The following is a 20,268-nucleotide window of genomic DNA, read 5'->3' on the forward strand; positions in this document are numbered from 1 at the left end:
CGAAGTTAGGCACGAGTGCCGTCGCGAAGTTAGATACGAGTGGCGACGCGAAGTTACTTTTTTTTTTCTTATTTCCTGGCGCTATGGCGTCCAGCCTTTGGCCATATGCAATTTCGATTGAGTTGCCAATTTTTGATGATTCTTCCTAAACTTTCTTCCTTCTTGAGACTTCAGGATATTCATTGTCGTCGCAGTTGTTGTTGTTGTGGAACTTTCATGTGGGGTTTTGGATAATAATAGGAATTTAAAAACGGGGAAAGGAAATCGCGGAATAAAAATAAAAACAAACGGAATTTTGGTACGGTGATCAACAGGAGAGGTAAATCTAAACAATGAAGGATGGAAATTATGAAATGGAAATGAGATGGTAATAGCTGAAAATAATGATAAGTGGATAAATAATAATCTAAATTTTAATAACATTGTTCCTTATGAACTGAGCCAATGCATTATAAACAGTAATTCTCAGTGTTGCTAATGTAGCCAGTTTTTAGCTATATAGATTTATTCAGATTTACGAAATTATTAGGTACAAAACAAAATATTTGGTAGCTAAATCTTTTAGCTCTTTTAGTAAGAAAAGTAAAAAATTGGAAAAAATGAAGCTTACCCTTCAATATCACAAGATGATAATGATTTGATTGATATTGATGGTAATTAATTTTTCTATTTATAATTTGTAAAAATAAGAAAAATATGTATTTAAAAATGCAATCTCATAATTATGTTTTTGTTCAGTCTCTTTAGGCAATTTTACCCACTTTTATTTTACACACAATTTTACTTATTCGTTCCTTTTTTTATTAATGGTTTTGGCTTAGATATAAGTCCTTTGAGCCATGTCTTCATTTAATTATCGGATACTCAGTAATATTTTTCAATGTAGTTCTAATAAATTGTTTTCAATTTCTCTTAAATAACTTAGTTCACTTATTCGGGTTTTTTACAGTCTTTTAGCGGCGGTAGTCAATATTTATGTTTTCACTTCTCATGCTCTTGAAGTTGGTATATATGCTGCGTGTAGGCTGCATAAAATAGGATTTTATGCTCTAGTGCATAAAATAAAATCGTCGTTTAAGACCGAGGCAATGACGCCTGCGCCACGCACACTAGAACTTTATAAAATAAAGTTTTACTTTTATATTTTTAATCCGTGTTATATTACAAAATTAAAAAAGTAGGCAATAGTAACTCTAATACGTTATAAGGAATAGAAATGCATAAAAAATAAAAGATTGTAAAATATAATATTACTACTAATATATATAACCTTCTATTATGAAGTAGCATATCAAAAAAGTATACTAATTTGTATTACGAAATAATATTAGTAGTTTTGGTCATCCATAAGCGGCTGGCTACATTTTCTGTAAAAATTAAAAAGTTAAAAACAATATGGCTGGCTGAAACATGAATGAACGAGACGCATTACTACTTTGAAGCCTCTAACTCGGCTCGTTTTATTAACTTAGTGCGCGGTCCAGTTTAATATACAAGTCCGTGATAATTACCCCGTTTGAGTGTTGTCCGAGAATTTACAATAACATTATTTTGTATACATTTTAATGAAAATGCATTGTACAAATATTTACGAAAATGATATGGATACATGCCATGAAATATCAAGAGTTTATATTCACCATTTATTGTAGTTTGTATACTTTTCTCTCTCAAAAAAAAATACACCTTTAAAAAAAACTCGTGTTCTTTGACTCGTGCTCGAAATACCGTTTACGACGCGATCGCACGAGTGGCGATACGAGGCGCGACGCGAATAGCGAAGTGACCGTTAACACATGCATGTCGTGCATCGCATCGCTATTCGCATCGCTTATTGCACGAATGTGTGAACTTGTTTTAACCACTCGACACGAATGTTTCGTCGATTGTTTCGGCAATCTGAAGAAACCAAAGCAAAATTTGGCAAGATTTATGAATAAACTACATAAATATGTTTAATTACGTGAGATATTTGGGTTTTTGTGTGATTTATAGACAGAAAAATAACAGGTCCCAGTACAATGTTACATTCGGTAGATCTTCGCTTTTTCAAATGCCACATCCCGTAATGCTGCAGCGACGAATTTTTATTAATACTTAATTGTTCTCACTGTCAATATTTTTGTCCAATTTATTCCAACACATGCGAATAATTCAATAAAACACTTGGAAAAAAATTTGTTTTGACATTTGACGTACTTCCCTTTGACAACCGTATCATGTACCTCATGTACTGCGAAATGGACACAGTTGGCATTTAAGAGGACCTTACGTATTTTCGATTCCCGTGTTTGACATAGACCAATGTAATGCTATCTCTTCTGGCTTAAGTCGGTACGCAATAGTTAAACAAAGACAATAACATGTTTATATTTTCAACGTCGAAATGCATCATATACATATAACGTCTGATTTATATATGTCAACATAACATGTCCTTTAGTTTCCATCGTCTAAGTCTGAAACGGATATTTGACAACTTGTCACTTGTGACAAAATGTCACTTACGTGGTTTTACCTTTAAGCAGACGAAATAATTATTTGACTTCGGCGGTTGTACCTGTCAGGAGGCACGGCTGGAGTAGGCGGTAGCGGGGAAGTGGGGTCGCGAGCAGCCGCGCGGGGCGGGGGGGCTATCGGCGGAGCGCAGTAGACATTCTCGCCTTTGGACAGCACTTTCAGCTCGTGCAGCTTGCTGCGAAGCGTGGTCACCCAGTCCTGCATCGATTCCCTGAAATACACGGATGTTCCATTATTCCCAATTGTCCAGTCGATGTATCACGAACGTAATTGAGGAAGTTAATTTAGCTAAACTAAAGAATAACGTGGACATTCTCTTCTACAAACCCCGGGAATTGTAGGGGAAATTGAAATTTAATCATAATAAATTTTTTAACGCAACTCACTCATAGCCCTGCACTAGGGAAACCCTGTATGACACGCACATAGACAACCACAAATTACACCCAAACTCACGAGATAAATAAATGTAGGCCATACAAATATTTCTCCCGGCCCAGGAATCGAACCCGGGACCTCTGCGTGGCAGTCGAGTTTGGTAACCGTTTGGCAACGGATGCAGTTAATAATTGATACATAATCTTTCAATGTGCTTATTACTTATTGAAATATGAGTATATTATATATGAATATATTATATGTATATTGCGTAAAAAAAAAAAGAAAAAGAAATTGGTGACAAGTTATCATTATTTCCTATTAAGTAATTGCTACAAATGATTGTCTCAAAAATAGTAGATTGTACAACTAGTGCATAAAAAGCGTCATTTTACCCGACACTAGTATATCCACCTGAGCCGCAGGCAAGGGTGGATACTTAAGTCGAGGGTAAAATGGGTTTTATGAACGAGTTATACACTCTGCTTTTCACTTCGATTGCGAGGAAATTAAACAGCAATATTATATTATACGTTTAAATAAACGATTATTTAATTAAAATTGAATGTAAAATTACAACAATTAGACATATTTAATGCGGTGCTTTTTTTATTTTATGCACTAGAGCATAAAATCCTATTTTATGCAGCCTACACCCAGCATAAATACGAACTTTAAGGGCATGAGAAGTGAAAATTATATTGTAGTTGTGTTTCTATAGATACTTAGGCATTTAAATACTTTAGTCATTTAAAAAATAGACGTAAGATATCGATACCTCCTATGAACACTACGCCATCTTTATTTTTTGATAATTTTCTGTTATTTTTGTAACCAGCCACATTTGTTTACTAATAATAAGCTCTCAGAATTTTGTGAAAAATAAACAACAAAAATTCGAACAAAAAACAAAAACTCAATTTTGTGATAAAAAAATAAAGAAACAAAAAAGCAATCAAAATTGAACAGGCCCAAAAAGTTATCGTAGTGTCCGTTGGAAGTTTCGCTATATTTTGGAATGTTTAGAAAATAAATAGTAAAAAAAAGACCTTTTATACGCATTGATATTGTAATATGAATTCCGGGATTTTTTCGAGATTTTTTTTGGACACATCAGAAAAAATCCCGGGTAAAATGGGTATGTCCATACTAAGAAAACTTTCATTTTTTTATGATAGTAAGTGACAGGACAAGTCGTGTACCTGGTAGTAAGTGACACGCCGGTCCATAACAGTTGCAGTGCCATTCAGAGCTTTATATCGCAAAGAACTTATGGGCAATGGCACAGCGCCCATCACCCTGAGACATAAGTTGAAAAGTCCCATGTGCAATTTACCTTACCCTTCAAAAACCGTAACGCAGTAATGCTAACATTACTGCTTGGCGGCAGAAATAGGTAAGGTGGCAGTACTTCCCCGGACGAACTCTTTCACAAGGAGCTGTAGTACTACTGAATTATTAATACAAAGATTCGCCGGATTCGAACCAACGTCTCCTAGTAAACCGGGCCAGACGCTATGCCAACTAAGCTACGGAACGAACCAGCGGACCTCACGAATTTTTCTATGTCCTTGTTCAACGACTTTTTAGGATGGCCATACACGGCCTGCTCGAGCCGTTAGCCAATGATCAACATACACGGACCGCTTTTGCAGTCACAGTCAACAGCTTGAGGCTGCCATTGATAACTGCTGGTGTGTCACAATTTCAATTTCATTTAAATCAGTAGCAACATGGATTTTGAGGAAGAAGCACTACTACTGCTTCTTTTGCTGCGCGCGTGACGTGGAATGAACTGCGCGAGAGCAGTCGACAGCTCGAGCAGTCAGTGTATGCCTGGCGATTCCTTGACTGCACGATGAAATTTCACCACGCTGCAAACCACCCGAAACAGTCGCAACTGTTCGAGCAGTTTCGTATATGTGTCTACATAGAAAACTGTACTTTGCTATGCGGTCGCAGCCTGAAGCGTTCGATACTAGCTGCTTCAAGCTGCCCGTGTATGGTCGCCCTTAACAGTAGCGCCATCTATGATAAATCTATGAAAGTATTTCGTCACACAGTTAGATACCTTTACAGCTACAAGCCCTGGCTAGATGACGTAATTAAATTAGTGGGTGCAAACTTGTTTGCCACGGGAGTTTGAAAAAAAACTAAATTACAAAAACTCACCAATCAGGAGCGAGCATTCTGACCGGTCCATGGTCGGTGTCGATCAAAAAATCGTACTCATCCCCCACATGCGGCTTGACACTCGCTGTAACATGTCTGGCTGTCTTCAGACACGCCCGCCATACTGGCTTATGGCCATGTGTCGCTGGAGATTCCGGTTCAGGGTACTGCTCCAGGTATGGCGTACGCCCGTTGTGCACGCAGAATAAGGTCCAGAGAGGTTTGAGGGGTGCTTTCTGGAAGACAAGAAAGTGTATTTTTCAGAGTCGACGAAAAACTACAGGCCTACCCACACAACAATAAATACAGTACTGCTCTCGTAACGAAAAAAGACACAACTAGATTAGTTTTTTTTTTTTTTTTAAGTAGAAGTGGTTAGTTAGTTCCGACGCGTGCCAACTATAGGTCTCGAAAGCCCTATCTGAGCTCAGGCCGCCATTTTCGCTTTGTAAGGTATGGTTGTGTCATTCTTTCGTGCAAATCTCTAAAATCCTAGAAAAATGCTTTATTGTGCTGTTTTGAAATGCAAAAATAATAGCGGCACCAAAAATGTTACCCGTGGTTGTATTTCATATCATCGGAAAGGCTTATTTTAATCAATTTTCAATTTTTTGAAATAATTTTTTGTTACAAGAAACAAAAGTAAAGGTTGTGCCCCTGCAATATGTAGCCTATGTAGCCTCTAGTTTGCGACATGGTCTGCTGCTTTGGGGGAACGCTGCTGCAACACATATTACACCACTGTTTAAAACCCAGAAGAAATGTGTCAGGGCCATGTTTGATGTGGGCCAGCGAGAAAGCTGTGTACCCTATTTTAGAAAACTAAAGATTTTAACCCTACCATCTATGTATATTTACGAGGCCTGTGTTTATACAAAACAAAATCCAGGCAACTTTAATCTAGTGAAACAGACTCCCAGGAAAACAAGGAACAAAATAGAAATACCGCCAAAACAACGCCCCACCTTGGAATTTTACAATAGAACGATGTTTATATTGGCACCTAAATTATTTAATAAAATACCAGATGCAGTTAAAGAACTAAATTGTAGGTAATTTAAAATAAAATCACATAATTTGTTAGTTACACAATGTTACTACAATATAAATGATTTTTAATTGATAACATAAAATGTAAAATTTAACCACTGTGCGTGATTGAAATAAGAATTGTGTAAAATATTCGCATGCCAAGTTTTGGTGAAATGTACGATCTAATAATAATATACTATAACACCATTGTAAACTACATTTTTCAGCGAATAAATATCTTGTATTCTTGTATTCAATACGGTCGCTTCTTTTTTGGAAAATTAAATTAATAACTCCAATTCGTCGTCGTTCAGCAATTAAACGTTAGATGGCAGCACATTAATCTCAATATAATATAAAAACGTAACTTGCAATAATAAGTATTGATGGTATTGAACGTTGAACTATATGCCAATAGGGTAAAGTGTAAGTTACATTACCAATCCAGAAATTTGTATTTCTTTTTAAAGTTGAAAGTACGACCAATCAATATCAAGATTTTCTAGTAGTGTTTTAAATTAAGTATGTGTGAGTTTTGGCGACATCGGTTGTGATATTATCGAGGCTTAAGACACTTTTTTTCCGTGGGCCTACCGCTTAACTGACGCTGTTCCTGACGTAGCTGCGCGGGGCGGGAGGAGTGACAGCTTACGTCACAGTTATGTCATGCTGCACACGGGATAGTATCAACAAGATTTTTCTGACCATATTCAATATTACGTTGATTGAAAAATGTTATTGGTATGATATTATTTGTTTATATAATACAGGTATTGTTTATTTAATTAAACTTGTACATAATAATAATAACAATTGTTTTGTCCGCAAATGGGTTAATGCCAGTCAGCGTTGCTAACAGCTAAAAGCTAAAAAAAGACAACTCCAACACCCCAATACGTCCACAAGAGATTAAAAACAACATCCATATCCCCATAGATTGCGAAACCAATGTTACCATTAGGAAAAGGCAAAATTATAGCTTCAATAATTCATCACACTCCGACGATACCAGCATCCTAGGCGATACATTAGGAAATGAGAGTTGCCCAAATGACAGTACTCCAGTGCAAAGTGCCTATTCTATGCCAAGAAATCTAATATCCGCAAATACATCAAACTCAGAAAGCAAATCTCAACCAAACCATAATATCTTGGGAGACACCATAAACACGGTTCACCCTAATATCAATAAAAGCATCTCCCAAGAAAAAATCACAGGTCCAGAAAGTCTGCCAACTTTACAACAGATTGGCGAACTACTAGATAAAAAATTAGAAAACATGGAAAAATCAATATTAGGTAAAATAGCAATTTCATTGGAAATGTCATTAGAAATGATTAAAAAAGAATTAAAATCCCAACAATCACAAATAAATGTGATAACAACAGAACAAGAAAAAAATTTAACAGAAATAGACAAAATAAAGGCAAACTTAAAAATATTAGAAGACAATAACCAAAAGTTACAAACAGAACTAGAACATTTTAAAAAACAAAAAGAACAAACTCAGAGTGCTAATACTAATCATAGTAATAAACAAGATTTCATATCCCCAAGCTCAAATAAGAAACCGCATGATTGTGCAAATAATAATAAATTTGTCATTTATGGCCTTGAAGAAACACAAGCAGAAGACGAAGATTTATTAATAAGTAGAATAACTTATGCCATTTATGAAATTGCTGGAATAGACATAACAGGCTTTGTGGAGGACATCGCCCGTATAGGAAAACGAGGAAACCGTCGGCCAATACTTATTGAACTTATGAGTAAGAGGATAACGAGGAACATTCTACAGAGTATTTATTGCTTTAGAAACACAGGCTTACATGTAACAGAATATTTAGATGAAGAAGGACGAGCAAGAAGGAAAAAACTACAAGAACATCTATACGAGGCAAGGAAAAATGGGTATCATGCAATAATTCGTGAAAACAATTTGATTATAAATGGAAAAACGATACAGCCACAGGATATACAACCAAAGCGGGATAACAACACCAAAAAAACAGAAAAAACAGAAACAACACAGAACAACGTAACATTAAGGAACACATACGAAAAAGACGAAACATTTCGGAGATCAACAACTTATAAACCGATGTTTCACAGATAATTTTCAAATATTCACACAAAACTTCCAAAGCGTAAATAACAAAATAGACATATTGGAAAGTCTGTTAGAGGAACAAAAATATAACGTAGTCTGTATGACGGAAACTTGGTTCAAGCAGGATAGACAGGAATACATACAAATCCATGATTATAGTATTGCAGCATCGTACACTAGACAAAAACACAAAGGCGGTGGAGTGGCAATATTGGTACGTGAAGGGATACGCTATAGAGAACGCAGTGATATCACAAACCTGTCGATCGAATATGTAGTAGAATGTTGTGCCGTGGAAATAACTAATTTAAATTGTATTGTAATATGTGTATACAGAGCAGATCGTGAGATTAATATTTTCTTTGGATTTCTTAATAGATTACTAAGTAAAATAAAACCGTTATCATTAACAAAAAACATAATAATTACCGGTGACTTTAATATAGCTAACAACGGTGTAAGCACAAACTATACAAATTTATGTAATATAATGCTAGAATTAAATTTAAAACAAATGATAAATATGCCCACAAGGGTGACCCATTGTTCTTCAAGTTGCATAGACTTACTGTTTACAAATTATACAATATATAATGTAACTGTAACTGATAATGGTATAAGCGACCATAAAGGCATAATTTTTGAAATTGAAATAAAAACGAATGATTTACAAATAACAAACCAGGTTTACTTACATAATAGACATTTTTCAGAACGAAATATGTTGCTTTTTAAATCGCAAATTGCTAAAATAAATTGGAATACATTTTTTGTCAACTCAAATAATATTAACAAAAATTATATAGCTTTCGAAAATAAACTAACGAGTATAATGGACGAATGTGCTCCGCGGCGTCGCATTAAATTAATCCTCAATAAAAAACTTAAATGGTTGACTGCTGGTTTAAGAAAATCATGTATACATAAAAGACAACTTAAAAAAATTGTGAATCAAACGAATAATAATATATTAAAAAGGCACTACAAACAATATGAAAAAATTCTTAAAAAATCTGTTAAATTATGTAAAAAAATTAACTACTCTAAAATGATCTCAAAATCGAAAAACATTACAAAAACTATGTGGAAAGTAATAAAAACCGTAACAAACAAACAAAACACTAATATAAAAAGGAACGAGAACATAAAATTGACTGTATCTAATTTGATTCAAGAATCCCCCTTAGAAATAGCGAATGTTTTCAACGAGTACTTTGCGTCGTTGGGTGAGTCAGCGCATCAGCTGGTACCGGGCGCCGAACATCGCACTCCGTCGCGGCCGGCGCCCGCGCCGCCTGTCAAACCGGTCCTAAACTCAATTTACCTTCAACCCGCTACCGAACGCGAGGTCTTCGCGATAATAAAAGCTATGCCAAACAAATTCAGTTACGGAATAGATGAAATACCTGCTGCACTAATTAAAACCTGCGCCAGTGAATTATCCTGGCCAATAACGTCATTGATAAATCAGTCATTTGAAGAAGAGTGTTTCCCGTCAAGGCTCAAAGTAGCAAAAATTAGACCAATATTTAAAAAAAGTGGCAAAAAAGATGATGTCACTCAATACAGGCCTATTGCGCTGCTACCGGTTATATCAAAAATAATTGAGAAAGTGGTAGCTAACCGATTAACTCAGTTTCTGGAGAAATATAAGTTGCTAAATAGTTATCAATTCGGTTTTCGTAAGAATCATTCAACAACTCTCGCGGTAATTAAATATATACAGGAAGCATATAATTATATAAATGAGGGAAATTGGGCAGTAGGATTATTACTCGACATGTCCAAAGCCTACGATATGGTGTCTCACGAAATATTATTACAAAAATTGCATAACATCGGTGTAAGAGGAAGAGTGTTTAGATGGTTCCAGTCATACTTACTAAATAGACAACAATATGTAGAAATCGAATATTGGGATAAAGACATGAATTCAATCGACAGAGTGAAATCTAAAACTAAAACTATTAATTATTCTATCCCCCAAGGCAGTGTCTTAGGGTGCATCTTATTCGTTATTTATATAAATGACCTACCGGAAGCCTTGAACACTCTGTGCGTTATGTATGCTGACGATATATCGTTACTATTCAGGTGTAAGGATGATAGTGACAGTATTAATAATATTTTAAATTCTTTTAATTCGATTAAAAATTGGCTGTCAAACCACAATCTTAATATCAACCTAAAAAAGACTAGACTTATCCAATTCAGGCCACATCAAAGGAGAAAACTGGACCTTAAAGCTGTAGTTAATATGCTAAACATTGACGAAGTTGAAAACTTTAATTTATTAGGTATAAATATCGACTCCCATCTAAATTGGAAAACGCACATAGAAACATTAAAATCTAAGTTATCTTCATTTACTTATGCATTAGCACTTTTGAAAACGAACACAAATTACAAAGCGGCACTTACGAGTTATTACGCCTACGCCTACGCATGGCTGAAATACGGCGTCATGCTGTGGGGTAGTAGCACAAATAAAGGAGATATTTTCGTAATGCAAAAGAAATGCATTCGTATACTCATGAATTTGGGGCCCAAAGATAGTTGCCGCCCATACTTTATTAAAGAAAACCTTCTTACTTTGCCTTCGCTATATATATTTGAATCAGCAACATTTATTAGGACGCATATACAAGAATTTAAACACAAAAAGAGTTTGAGAAGGAGTACTCAACTAGAACTCCTCAAACCCAAGGTAGAAATGTATAAAAATAGCCCATACTATCGTGCAATAAAAATATACAATAAAATACCTTCTGAAATAAAAAACGAAGTGAATGATAAATTGTTTTTTAAAAGTTTAAAAAAATACTTAACGAATAAAAGCTATTACACAATTGAAGACTACATAAATGATTAAATAATGCAATAATATTTTATTAAACAATAATAAACAAATTTGACATAGCGAATCAAAATTAAAATAAGTAATAAATAATTTGTTAATGCGTTTTTATTTTATTTTAAGTGTATTTCTGACAATGCTACAACTAATATTATATTCTCATGACTAGCTCTTAATTTTAAATTAACATTTTAATTTTAATTTTTGACTTTTAATTTTAATTCTTGACATTTTTGTTTACGCCTCTCAATTTTCTTTTCTAATTTTTGTTTTATTATAGTTTTTGTGTTCATTATCATTAATTAATATTGTTTACAATGCCTTGACTTGCAGTGCCCTATTCAGGGTCATGTACTACATTTTAGTCTTAATGAAATACCATTTGTAACACCTGACTATGTACATGTGACAATAAATAAATACAATACAAATACAGCTTGAGGCGGTTGGATTTCTGTGGCGGTAGCTTCCAGCACAAATGCAGAAAGCGGTCTTGCTCGATACGGCACGTATTGGTTACCGGTTCTTGAACCTGAGTCCCTGACCCCGGTCGACTGTGCCATTGGCGGGGAATACCGCCACTTCCATTTAAAAATTCAAAATTAATCTTTTAGGTCTTGGGAGAGGCGAGTGTAAAATAGATATAATAATAATAACGCACTCAGCGAGCGCACTCACTCATAGCCCCGCACTAGGGAAACCCTGTATCGCGGGGTCTGCTAGAACTGTCAAACTACCGACGGAGTTGGCATTGAAAGCAATTTACTTTATTATTTATTAAATATCCCTGTATTTTTGTGATAATTTTTATGTTGTTACCTTATGCCCCAACGGTCTAAGTTTACTGCCGCCGATATCATTAGGTATCCGTTTGAGGTATGCGTTCTTCTGAATCTCCCGGTAGTACACCGGGCCTTCGTCGCGGCCCGCCGACATTGCATGGGGCCCATTCAGATGTCCTGTAATGTTCAGAATGTGTATTTAGGATGTATATTTAAAATTTTATAAATAAAGACAGCTGTTTTTTGATATAATGCTCCGACGTGGGCAACCACAGGGCGAAAAATCTTGAGACCGTTCACCGAAGTTTTCAGCAGACCCAGAAGGGTGATGAGGTTCTTGGAGGAGCTCAAGTGATACGAATTGGACCTTGTGATTGGTACCACAGGCTAAATATGCGCCCAGACGTCGAGTTGCTTACAGTTTTTATTTTTGCTGACAGTGTAAGATGATGTTATTTATATGCCTGTTTATCTATACGGAATTAAGATAATGAAATTTTAAAATATGTCTCCACTTTATATTTTTCATAGACATAGTTCTAAATGCAGTGTACGTATTATTTTTTCATATCAAGTGACGAGACGAACAAGGCGTGCGCCTGATGGTACGCAAGACGCCTGTCCATAACAGTTGCAGTGTCACTCAGAGCTTTAAAACACAAAGATCTGAGGGGCCACTGTCACTGCGCCCGCCACCCTGTGACAGTTTGATAAGTCTCATGTGCCTATAATTTCATATGAACCCTTATCTTTCAAAACCGAAACGCAATAATGCTTACAATAGTTAAGGTGGCAGTACTTCCCTAGACGAACTCTTACACAAGGAGCTCTACTGCTACTTACTTATTCCACTCCCTTTCTCTGTCCGAAACACAAACTGTCGATGAACGTCTGACGGATAACGAAAGTAGTAACCCCCTGGTATTACAATTCCACTATATATAGTGTTACAATCATCGTTAATATGTATCACTGTATTTAAACTGGGCAAACTAAAATGGGACTGGGGGGATCATTTCTACAGCCCGGTTCCCACCGCGAACTGGTAATGACCCTGAATGGTTAATAGCCGAATAGGTTTGCGTTTCCACCAAGAAAGAAAGTCTTCTGATTCCCACCGCAGAGAAATGAAACAGAAGAATAAGCGAGCTGAACGGAAAATGAGAAATAAAAAATGATTACTCGATTTCCACAGAGAGCGAGCACAGTTGGGAGTTTTGAACTGGTTGCAAGCGATCGTGTTGTTTTGCCAATTCGCGATGTCGAGTGAGAATCAAGTGAAGACTGCTTAAGTATACAGAGCGAAAAAGTACAGGTTATTGTATTTTAAGTTAAGTTAAAAGGGGAATATAGGCTATTCGTCTGCCGGCTTCCACAAAATTGCGTGGGTGAGGGGCGGGCAAAGTGGTGGGCGGAAACAATTGCTTAATAAATTGCCAAGTGACGTATTTGATAAACTTATAGGTAAACCGAAAACTTGTACAACGATCCTTAGGTCAATTCATTTATCAAATTGTTAAAGTTATTAGTTCTTAAGTGTAAGTTGCGTAAATTATTAGATACGTATGTATAAGTATTGGTCAGTAATTATTTTGTTAGACGCCCGATAGCATGTGATGGCAGCGATACATAAATCTGTTAATGGTTTTTATTCGCTGTCTCGTGTTCATTTTTGTAAACTTTTTAATTGTGAATAAAATAAAATAAAAAACATCGAGTCATTTACAAACTAGTTTGTCTGGCCGCGATGCAGCGGACTCGTTTTACACCTTTTTATTCCTTTGGGTCGCTCCACTCAACCCTTCTCGGTGGAAACTAAGTAACTTTCAATTGCGAGGTAAAAGAAGTCATTAATGACTCTTCTCCGCTCTCTAAAAATGATCGAGGTCATTTTTACTCCTTTTGCGCGCTGAGTCATTTCCGCTCGACTCTTTGTTGGTGGAAACACATGTAAGCAGTTTTCTCTTGCGAGTTAAAAGAAGTCATTAATGGGCCACCACAGTCTGGATCTCCAAATACAGAAAAAGAACAAGCGACAGGCCAAAGCGTCCCTGGAGAGACAAGCTAGACCTCAGTGGCGCAAAATAGAGAGAGGCCTTTGTACAGCAGTGGGCAGTATTAGCTTTAAAAAATAAGCTGAAGTAGAGTTACTATAAAAATGTTGATACTTTGATCTGATGTTGAACTTAATAAAAATTCATTCAATGAAATAATTTGTAAAACTTAATGTAGCGTAAATTGTAATGTTTTCTTTGTAAAATTAAAAATAAGGTATTTAATTAATAACTATTGTAACTATAGTGAAAAAATAGGGTGGTTTGCATCAATTTTAGACATAACTGGTTGAAGACTGTACCACCTCAGTCAACCGTGACCATGGAACCTGTAAAGGGCCCGAAACGTCGGTTTGTTTGAAAAAACAAATACACGCGATTTAAATCCGGAAAAATAGTTTCATTTCCAATGTTGATACTAATTTAATTTTTTTTTCCCCAGTAGATTATTACTGATATTTTTCTTTTTGGTACAAAATACAAAAGACATTACAATTAAAGGTGACATCTCTAGCTAGCTGGTGGTAGTAAAGGTATCTCACTGGGTGAAGAAAATAATTTCATAATGTCAGCATCACTGTGTTCCGTGCCCCTCGGATGGTTGCGACTTAAAGCTCTAGTGACACAGCAAGTGTTATGGACTTGTTCGTCCCGTCACTTGATATTATAAAAAAAAAGATGGCGTTACGGCAAATAAGTCGTTAAAATCCGACAACAAACACAGAATCGAAGAAATTTTTCTAAGTGTTCGATATTTGCATTAATAATTACAACAAACAAAGAATAAACTAGTGGAGTATTGTCACAAAAAGCAATTTAATACAAATGGTGGTGAACCATCCTGACATTCAATAAGAACACTAGCCATGACTGGTAGCTGTAAAGGTGCTTAACTGGGTGACGAAATACTTTCATAGGTTTCTCATAGATGGCGCCGACAAACAAGCACAGAAATCATAGAGGGATGCGACAAACAAGCACATAGAAAAATTCGTTTGGTCCGCCGGATCGTTCCGTGGCTTAGTTAGTGCTGAAACCACATGTCTCGTATCAGACTGAGCGGCAAATCATCCAGCAAATCGGGTAAATGGTTTCTTAAAAAGTTTTCGTAATGTTCCCCATTTAAATTGTCTGGGAGAAAGTAAGGCCCAATCAAGTAATTGGATATTATCCCCATCCAAACATTCAACAAGCATGACGGTTGCCCTGCACATTACAGGAGAAGTGTGAGAGAATAGCTGGACACAAATTATCCCAACAAGTGGATCGGACGAGGTGGTCCTATACCTTGGCCAGCTAGAAGTCCAGACCTCACACCCATGGATTTTTACGTGTGGGGACACATGAAGAGTCTTGTGTACAGCGAGCCTCAACCAATTACATGTGTGGATGTTTTAAGAGAGAGAATAATAAATGCGGCGAATGAAATAAGAGGGCGTATAACTACTGGTGTAGTAAAAACTGGACTTAGGAAACGAATGAGAATTTGTGTGCGAAACAGAGGCGGACATTTTGAACACGAAATTTAGACAGAATAAATGTTATTTTGTACTTACATATTGTATTATTATTTTAGAAAGAAGTGATAAATTAGACGCATTAAAACCGTTATTGTTCATCTCCCTGGTAGCATTTAATTAAAGTTTTTCTACGAATTGCAACAAAACCCTAGTACTATTATACCTTTTTAGATAGCTAATGAAACGTAGATATTTTTAAGCATGCCTGCCGTACAGGTGTCATATACTTTTTTTTACATAATCCTCAAAGAAAAATAAACATGATACAAATTTCTTAACTTTGTCAACTTTCAACCGTCTCCTGTGACCCAATTAGTTAATTTACCTACAATTTTGGTTATTAAAGCTATAAAACATGTTATCTTATAAGTAGTAATTATAAAAAAATAATCATAATACTCACAAATTTCGAAGTATGTAACCTAATAGACATAAAATTGGCAATTTTTATAAAAAACCCTTAAAGTCAAATATCTTGAAAAGGGTTAAGTTTAGGGTAGAGTGTTTCATAGTCATATCAGTCAGAAATGGTGGAAACTACAAGCCCCTAAAGGATCTACGTCGACTTAACCTGTCACCCTGTATACCTAACAGTTTTGTGTTACATATAAGTTTGTTTTATCTTAATATTGAAATAAGTGCATTCTCTATAGATAACTTGTATAATAATAGATTAATATGTCCAATTAAAAGTATCACAATGATAATGGTTACATACACATTACCTAGGTGACGCAAAGGTAACAATTATATGTATAAGAAATGGTGTCATTACAATGTTGTAATATATCTTCTTATCATCTCAAGTTTGTTTAATTAAGCATATTCTTATCTTTGTAATAGTTTAGTATTGACAATAGAACGCTGACAATTCCATAGATTTAGTATATAGGTACAATACATGATAAGTATATTTCAAGTTTATTTTGCATAAACAGTGTAAGTGACTTCAGAAAACTTGAACAAGTGTTGGAATGAAGGTAACTTTTGCATTTAATAAATGTTTGTGGCTTTTCAAGCTATTGGTAGCATGCACAAGTCGAATGAATATTATGTCGGAACTACTCAGAACTCCACGATATCATTCAACATGTCTATATTTAAACATCTTTGTCCCCATCACACTTATGGTATTTTATATATGTACGGTATATTTACCACTAATGGCAGAGAGGGCAATGTGATCACGAGTATTGTTGTGCTCTTTGTAATCTATAGATTAGTAATGAATAACCATTTGAATACAAAAATTAGTAGGTTAATCATTTGTTATTTGAATGACGAGATTAGTAATTACTAACAAGTCTAATAAAGGAATCATTCGCAATTGTACATTGCTAGTATAGAGATATCCGACTCATAGGCTACTTTTTGTCACAAAAATAAATCTTAAAGAGGGTGAAATAGGGTTTGTATGCAGAACCTATAAGATTATGAAAATTAGTATAGTACAGTGGAATACTCGAAGTACTTGTTCTACACAGACTAAGTCACAGGCACTAGCTAGTTCACAATAAAATACTACTATGATTTATTGTCGGTCGACACAAGACTGTTGCTTGTGGAGAAATATGGAGGAGGCCTATGTCGGAGGACTACCTTGGAACAAGAATTGATGCTAATGATAGAATTAAGAATTATTACTGTTAGAAGTAAGCATTAGGTTAAACTTAAAATTAATTGAGAAGTAATCAGCGAATAAAGGCTATTTTTATTTTATTTATTATTTTTATATTTAACACTATGCTTTTTATTGATTACAATTGTCATGTGACAACATTTCTCAGGTGTATGACTTGCCAGAATGAAAGTGTTTATGGGATTACTTAATTCTTGTTGACGAAACCTTTAGAGTACGATAGGACAAAAGAGTGAGCCATCTGGGTAATGCATGTGCCATTTGGATATTGCAAACAATTGGTTTAAACACTTTTACGCATTGGCAGTTGTTTCTTTTTTTTTTATGCCTTTTGCAACACGCAATCGGTCCATGGACCATGAGCAGTTGTTTTGTTATAATCTATTTGGCGTGTTAGGCTCGCTCGCCCTGTGTTCAATCGTTGTGTTGCTTAGCGGTTTGTTCGGAACTTGTGCAAGCCTGTTTTCATGTCGAGAGATTCTGTCCTTATCTGTGATAGGCTTTTGTAAAGCTACTTATCGCCTGTTCGACAGTAGGGATTTTCAAATAATCACGAATATCACCCATTTTTGTGAACCATGCAGTATACAGCACTAACTTTGTTGAATTAGTAAGAAAAGAGTCAGTATTTTACGAAGTAACTCCACATTTTAAAATAACGGCCTGATGGTTCAAGACATAATTCAAAACCATAATTCAGAAAAAGCATTTATCGCATCCATGACTTGTACAATGGACCAAGATCATCAAGTTCAAGTACACTAAGTGTAAAAGAAATATTCTTGGTTTTATTACTGTATTGTAATAGAAAGGATAAGCAGTACCAAGAGATTACATTCATTGGTGCAAGTAATATTTCTACACCTATAACTATATACTTATGCAATAACTTACAAAATTTCCAAGTTGGTTTTGCCAAAAATCAAACCTATTGTTATTAAAAACAAAAACAACCACACCACAAGTTCATGGAAGCATTTAAAGAGTATACACAAATTATTTACAACTTGTTGATGTATACTTTGAGTCACATACACAAAAGTGTCTGAAAGTAATAAATTAGGGACAGTTGAGCGTTGGCATTAATTAAATAGGACGTCGAGGACTGTATAAGCGCGGTGACTCAACGAAAAACTATGTGCATGTATCCTCACAAGGAGTACATACTAACTAAAGTAAATAACCAAGCTACTCATGCGTGTCTCCAATTATACTTTCATAATAAATTTTTCAAGTACACTGGCCTGTGTGGCGCGTTAGTAACAGTAAAAGTTAATAATCAAAGTGCAATGCATGACATAAAAGCAGCAAAAACTCAGTAGAAAGTGAAATTAATTAGGTACGTTATAGCTATTGATATGCAATAGGTTTTTCACGGTTTAACGATGTACTTTCAGTGTTTGACCTTCATGTTACCAAGTAATTGTAACACTTAACGTATTTGTACTGTTTATTACGGTATAAAGTGCAAACTTTTACTATTTATTGCTATTTTTGACAAATCACACACAATCGCGCACAAAGCAACGACGCCATTTTAATTAATTTGACGTTTTGAGATGTTATTGCCGTTTTAAAATATAAAAGCAGACACTTAACGCAATTTTGTTATATAAAATAGAACGTTGAAATAAAAACGTCCTTTCTCTGAACGATGTTTAATAACATCGATCCATAGGAGATTATTTCTTGATGTTTAAAAACTTAACTACAATTCAAATAAATTCATAATTTAAATTAAATATTTCCTAATAGTATCATACACTACGACATGCGCGATAATACTCGAAGAACTTGATGAACTTAATTTTATGCAATGGTTTATGGGTTGGTTAGCTTAACACTTAAGATCAACTATATGTCAATTAAAATAAGAACTGTTGTTAGTATATTAACCAAGCTATGTACGACTTACCTATAGAAATATTTCAGTGGAACTTACCACCACAATAGTTTTTAAGCTGCCTTTGCAATTGAAGTTGAAAAAAGTACATGAATATGAACATTCATATTCATGATGAAAAAAATAAAGTGTTTGTACATATAAACACTTTATTTCTTTCCATCCTCTAAAACAAACATACATTCTATGTATACAAACATTTTCTATGTTTAGGTATGGCAAAGGAGATTACTTGTATTTCAATTTAAAAATAACCGTAGTGTATTTAGAATTGAAGTCTTAAAATCATTTTTTCCAACTAATAAAAAAATAACGAACAAAAATCTCCATAAACACTCTCAGTCTCTACGTAAATATCGAATCCTTTTCTTTTAAAGTGGATGTTAACTTTTTACTCCATTTCAAATGAGCTTGTTTCATAAAATATCATTTAAAATATTCCAAGATTATTCACCGTTTCATATCTCATCTAGTTTTTCGTAAACTGCGATCTTAGCGTATAGCTTCACTATAAAATAATTTTGATATACAGCTATGTCCGACCCCATATCTTTCTACATTAGTTTTGACGATAGTCACCGACACTTAGGGCGCGTTCGCATTATGGTGTGACGACAGATAGTCGTGCAGTTTAAAGTGTCGTGGCTTCTATATTTAAATGAAATTGTTCACACGTAATAAAACACGATTAACTGTCGTTCACGACTCTTTTGACGTTACGACGACTGACTGTCGTGAAAGTAGTAAGAGCTAAAACGACAGTCGTCAGACGATAAACATGTCATCATGACAAAAATGTGACGACAGATAATCGCAGCTTCATACGATTCTGTCGTGCAAACGACAAGACGGCTGCCGTAAACCGATAAATTTTCTACACAATTTAGTGGGAACAGTTAGACTCGACGGTCGTTCAACGATAAAATAAACGTACAAACGTGTCGTCGTTCGAAACGTGTCGAGACGATATTATTATTGTTTACTTAATGGCGGCTATTAGGCTTGGCCTGAACCAATTTCATATAACATCTGTTAATCATATACCAATAATAATAATAATAACGCTCACACTCAACATAGCCCCGCACTAGGAAAACCCTGTGTCCCGGGTGCCATGGACACACACATAGACAACCACAAATTACACCCAAACTCACGAGAGAAATAAATGTAGGCCATATAAATATTTCTCCCGGCCTGGGAATTGAACCTGGGACCTCTGCGTAGCATTCCGGCATGGTAACCGTTCGGCCACGGAGGTTAAGCAATCGGAGATTATTTATTTATTCTAAGAAATAAG

The 20,268-nt window shown here is 35.2% G+C and overlaps 1 protein-coding gene across 1 annotated transcript in view; it reads right to left on the reverse strand.

Annotated features, from left to right (window-relative positions):
• LOC113234452 (putative uncharacterized protein DDB_G0277255) overlaps window positions 1-18,592 on the reverse strand; it is a 31,396-nt gene extending 12,804 nt beyond the window's left edge. The window contains exons 1-4 of the mRNA XM_026469761.1: window positions 18,409-18,592; window positions 11,890-12,029; window positions 5,071-5,306; window positions 2,561-2,731 (exon numbers count right to left, since the gene is read on the reverse strand). Of these exons, the coding sequence (XP_026325546.1) occupies window positions 2,561-2,731; window positions 5,071-5,306; window positions 11,890-12,006 (524 nt within the window). The 5' untranslated portion in view covers window positions 12,007-12,029; window positions 18,409-18,592. The remainder of the gene's footprint in view (window positions 1-2,560; window positions 2,732-5,070; window positions 5,307-11,889; window positions 12,030-18,408) is intronic.
• Between the last annotated feature and the right edge of the window lie 1,676 nt (window positions 18,593-20,268).

The sequence above is a fragment of the Hyposmocoma kahamanoa genome, unplaced genomic scaffold, assembly GCF_003589595.1.
Source record: "Hyposmocoma kahamanoa isolate Upper Pololo Valley unplaced genomic scaffold, ASM358959v1 84, whole genome shotgun sequence".
Classification (NCBI taxonomy): domain Eukaryota; kingdom Metazoa; phylum Arthropoda; class Insecta; order Lepidoptera; family Cosmopterigidae; genus Hyposmocoma; species Hyposmocoma kahamanoa.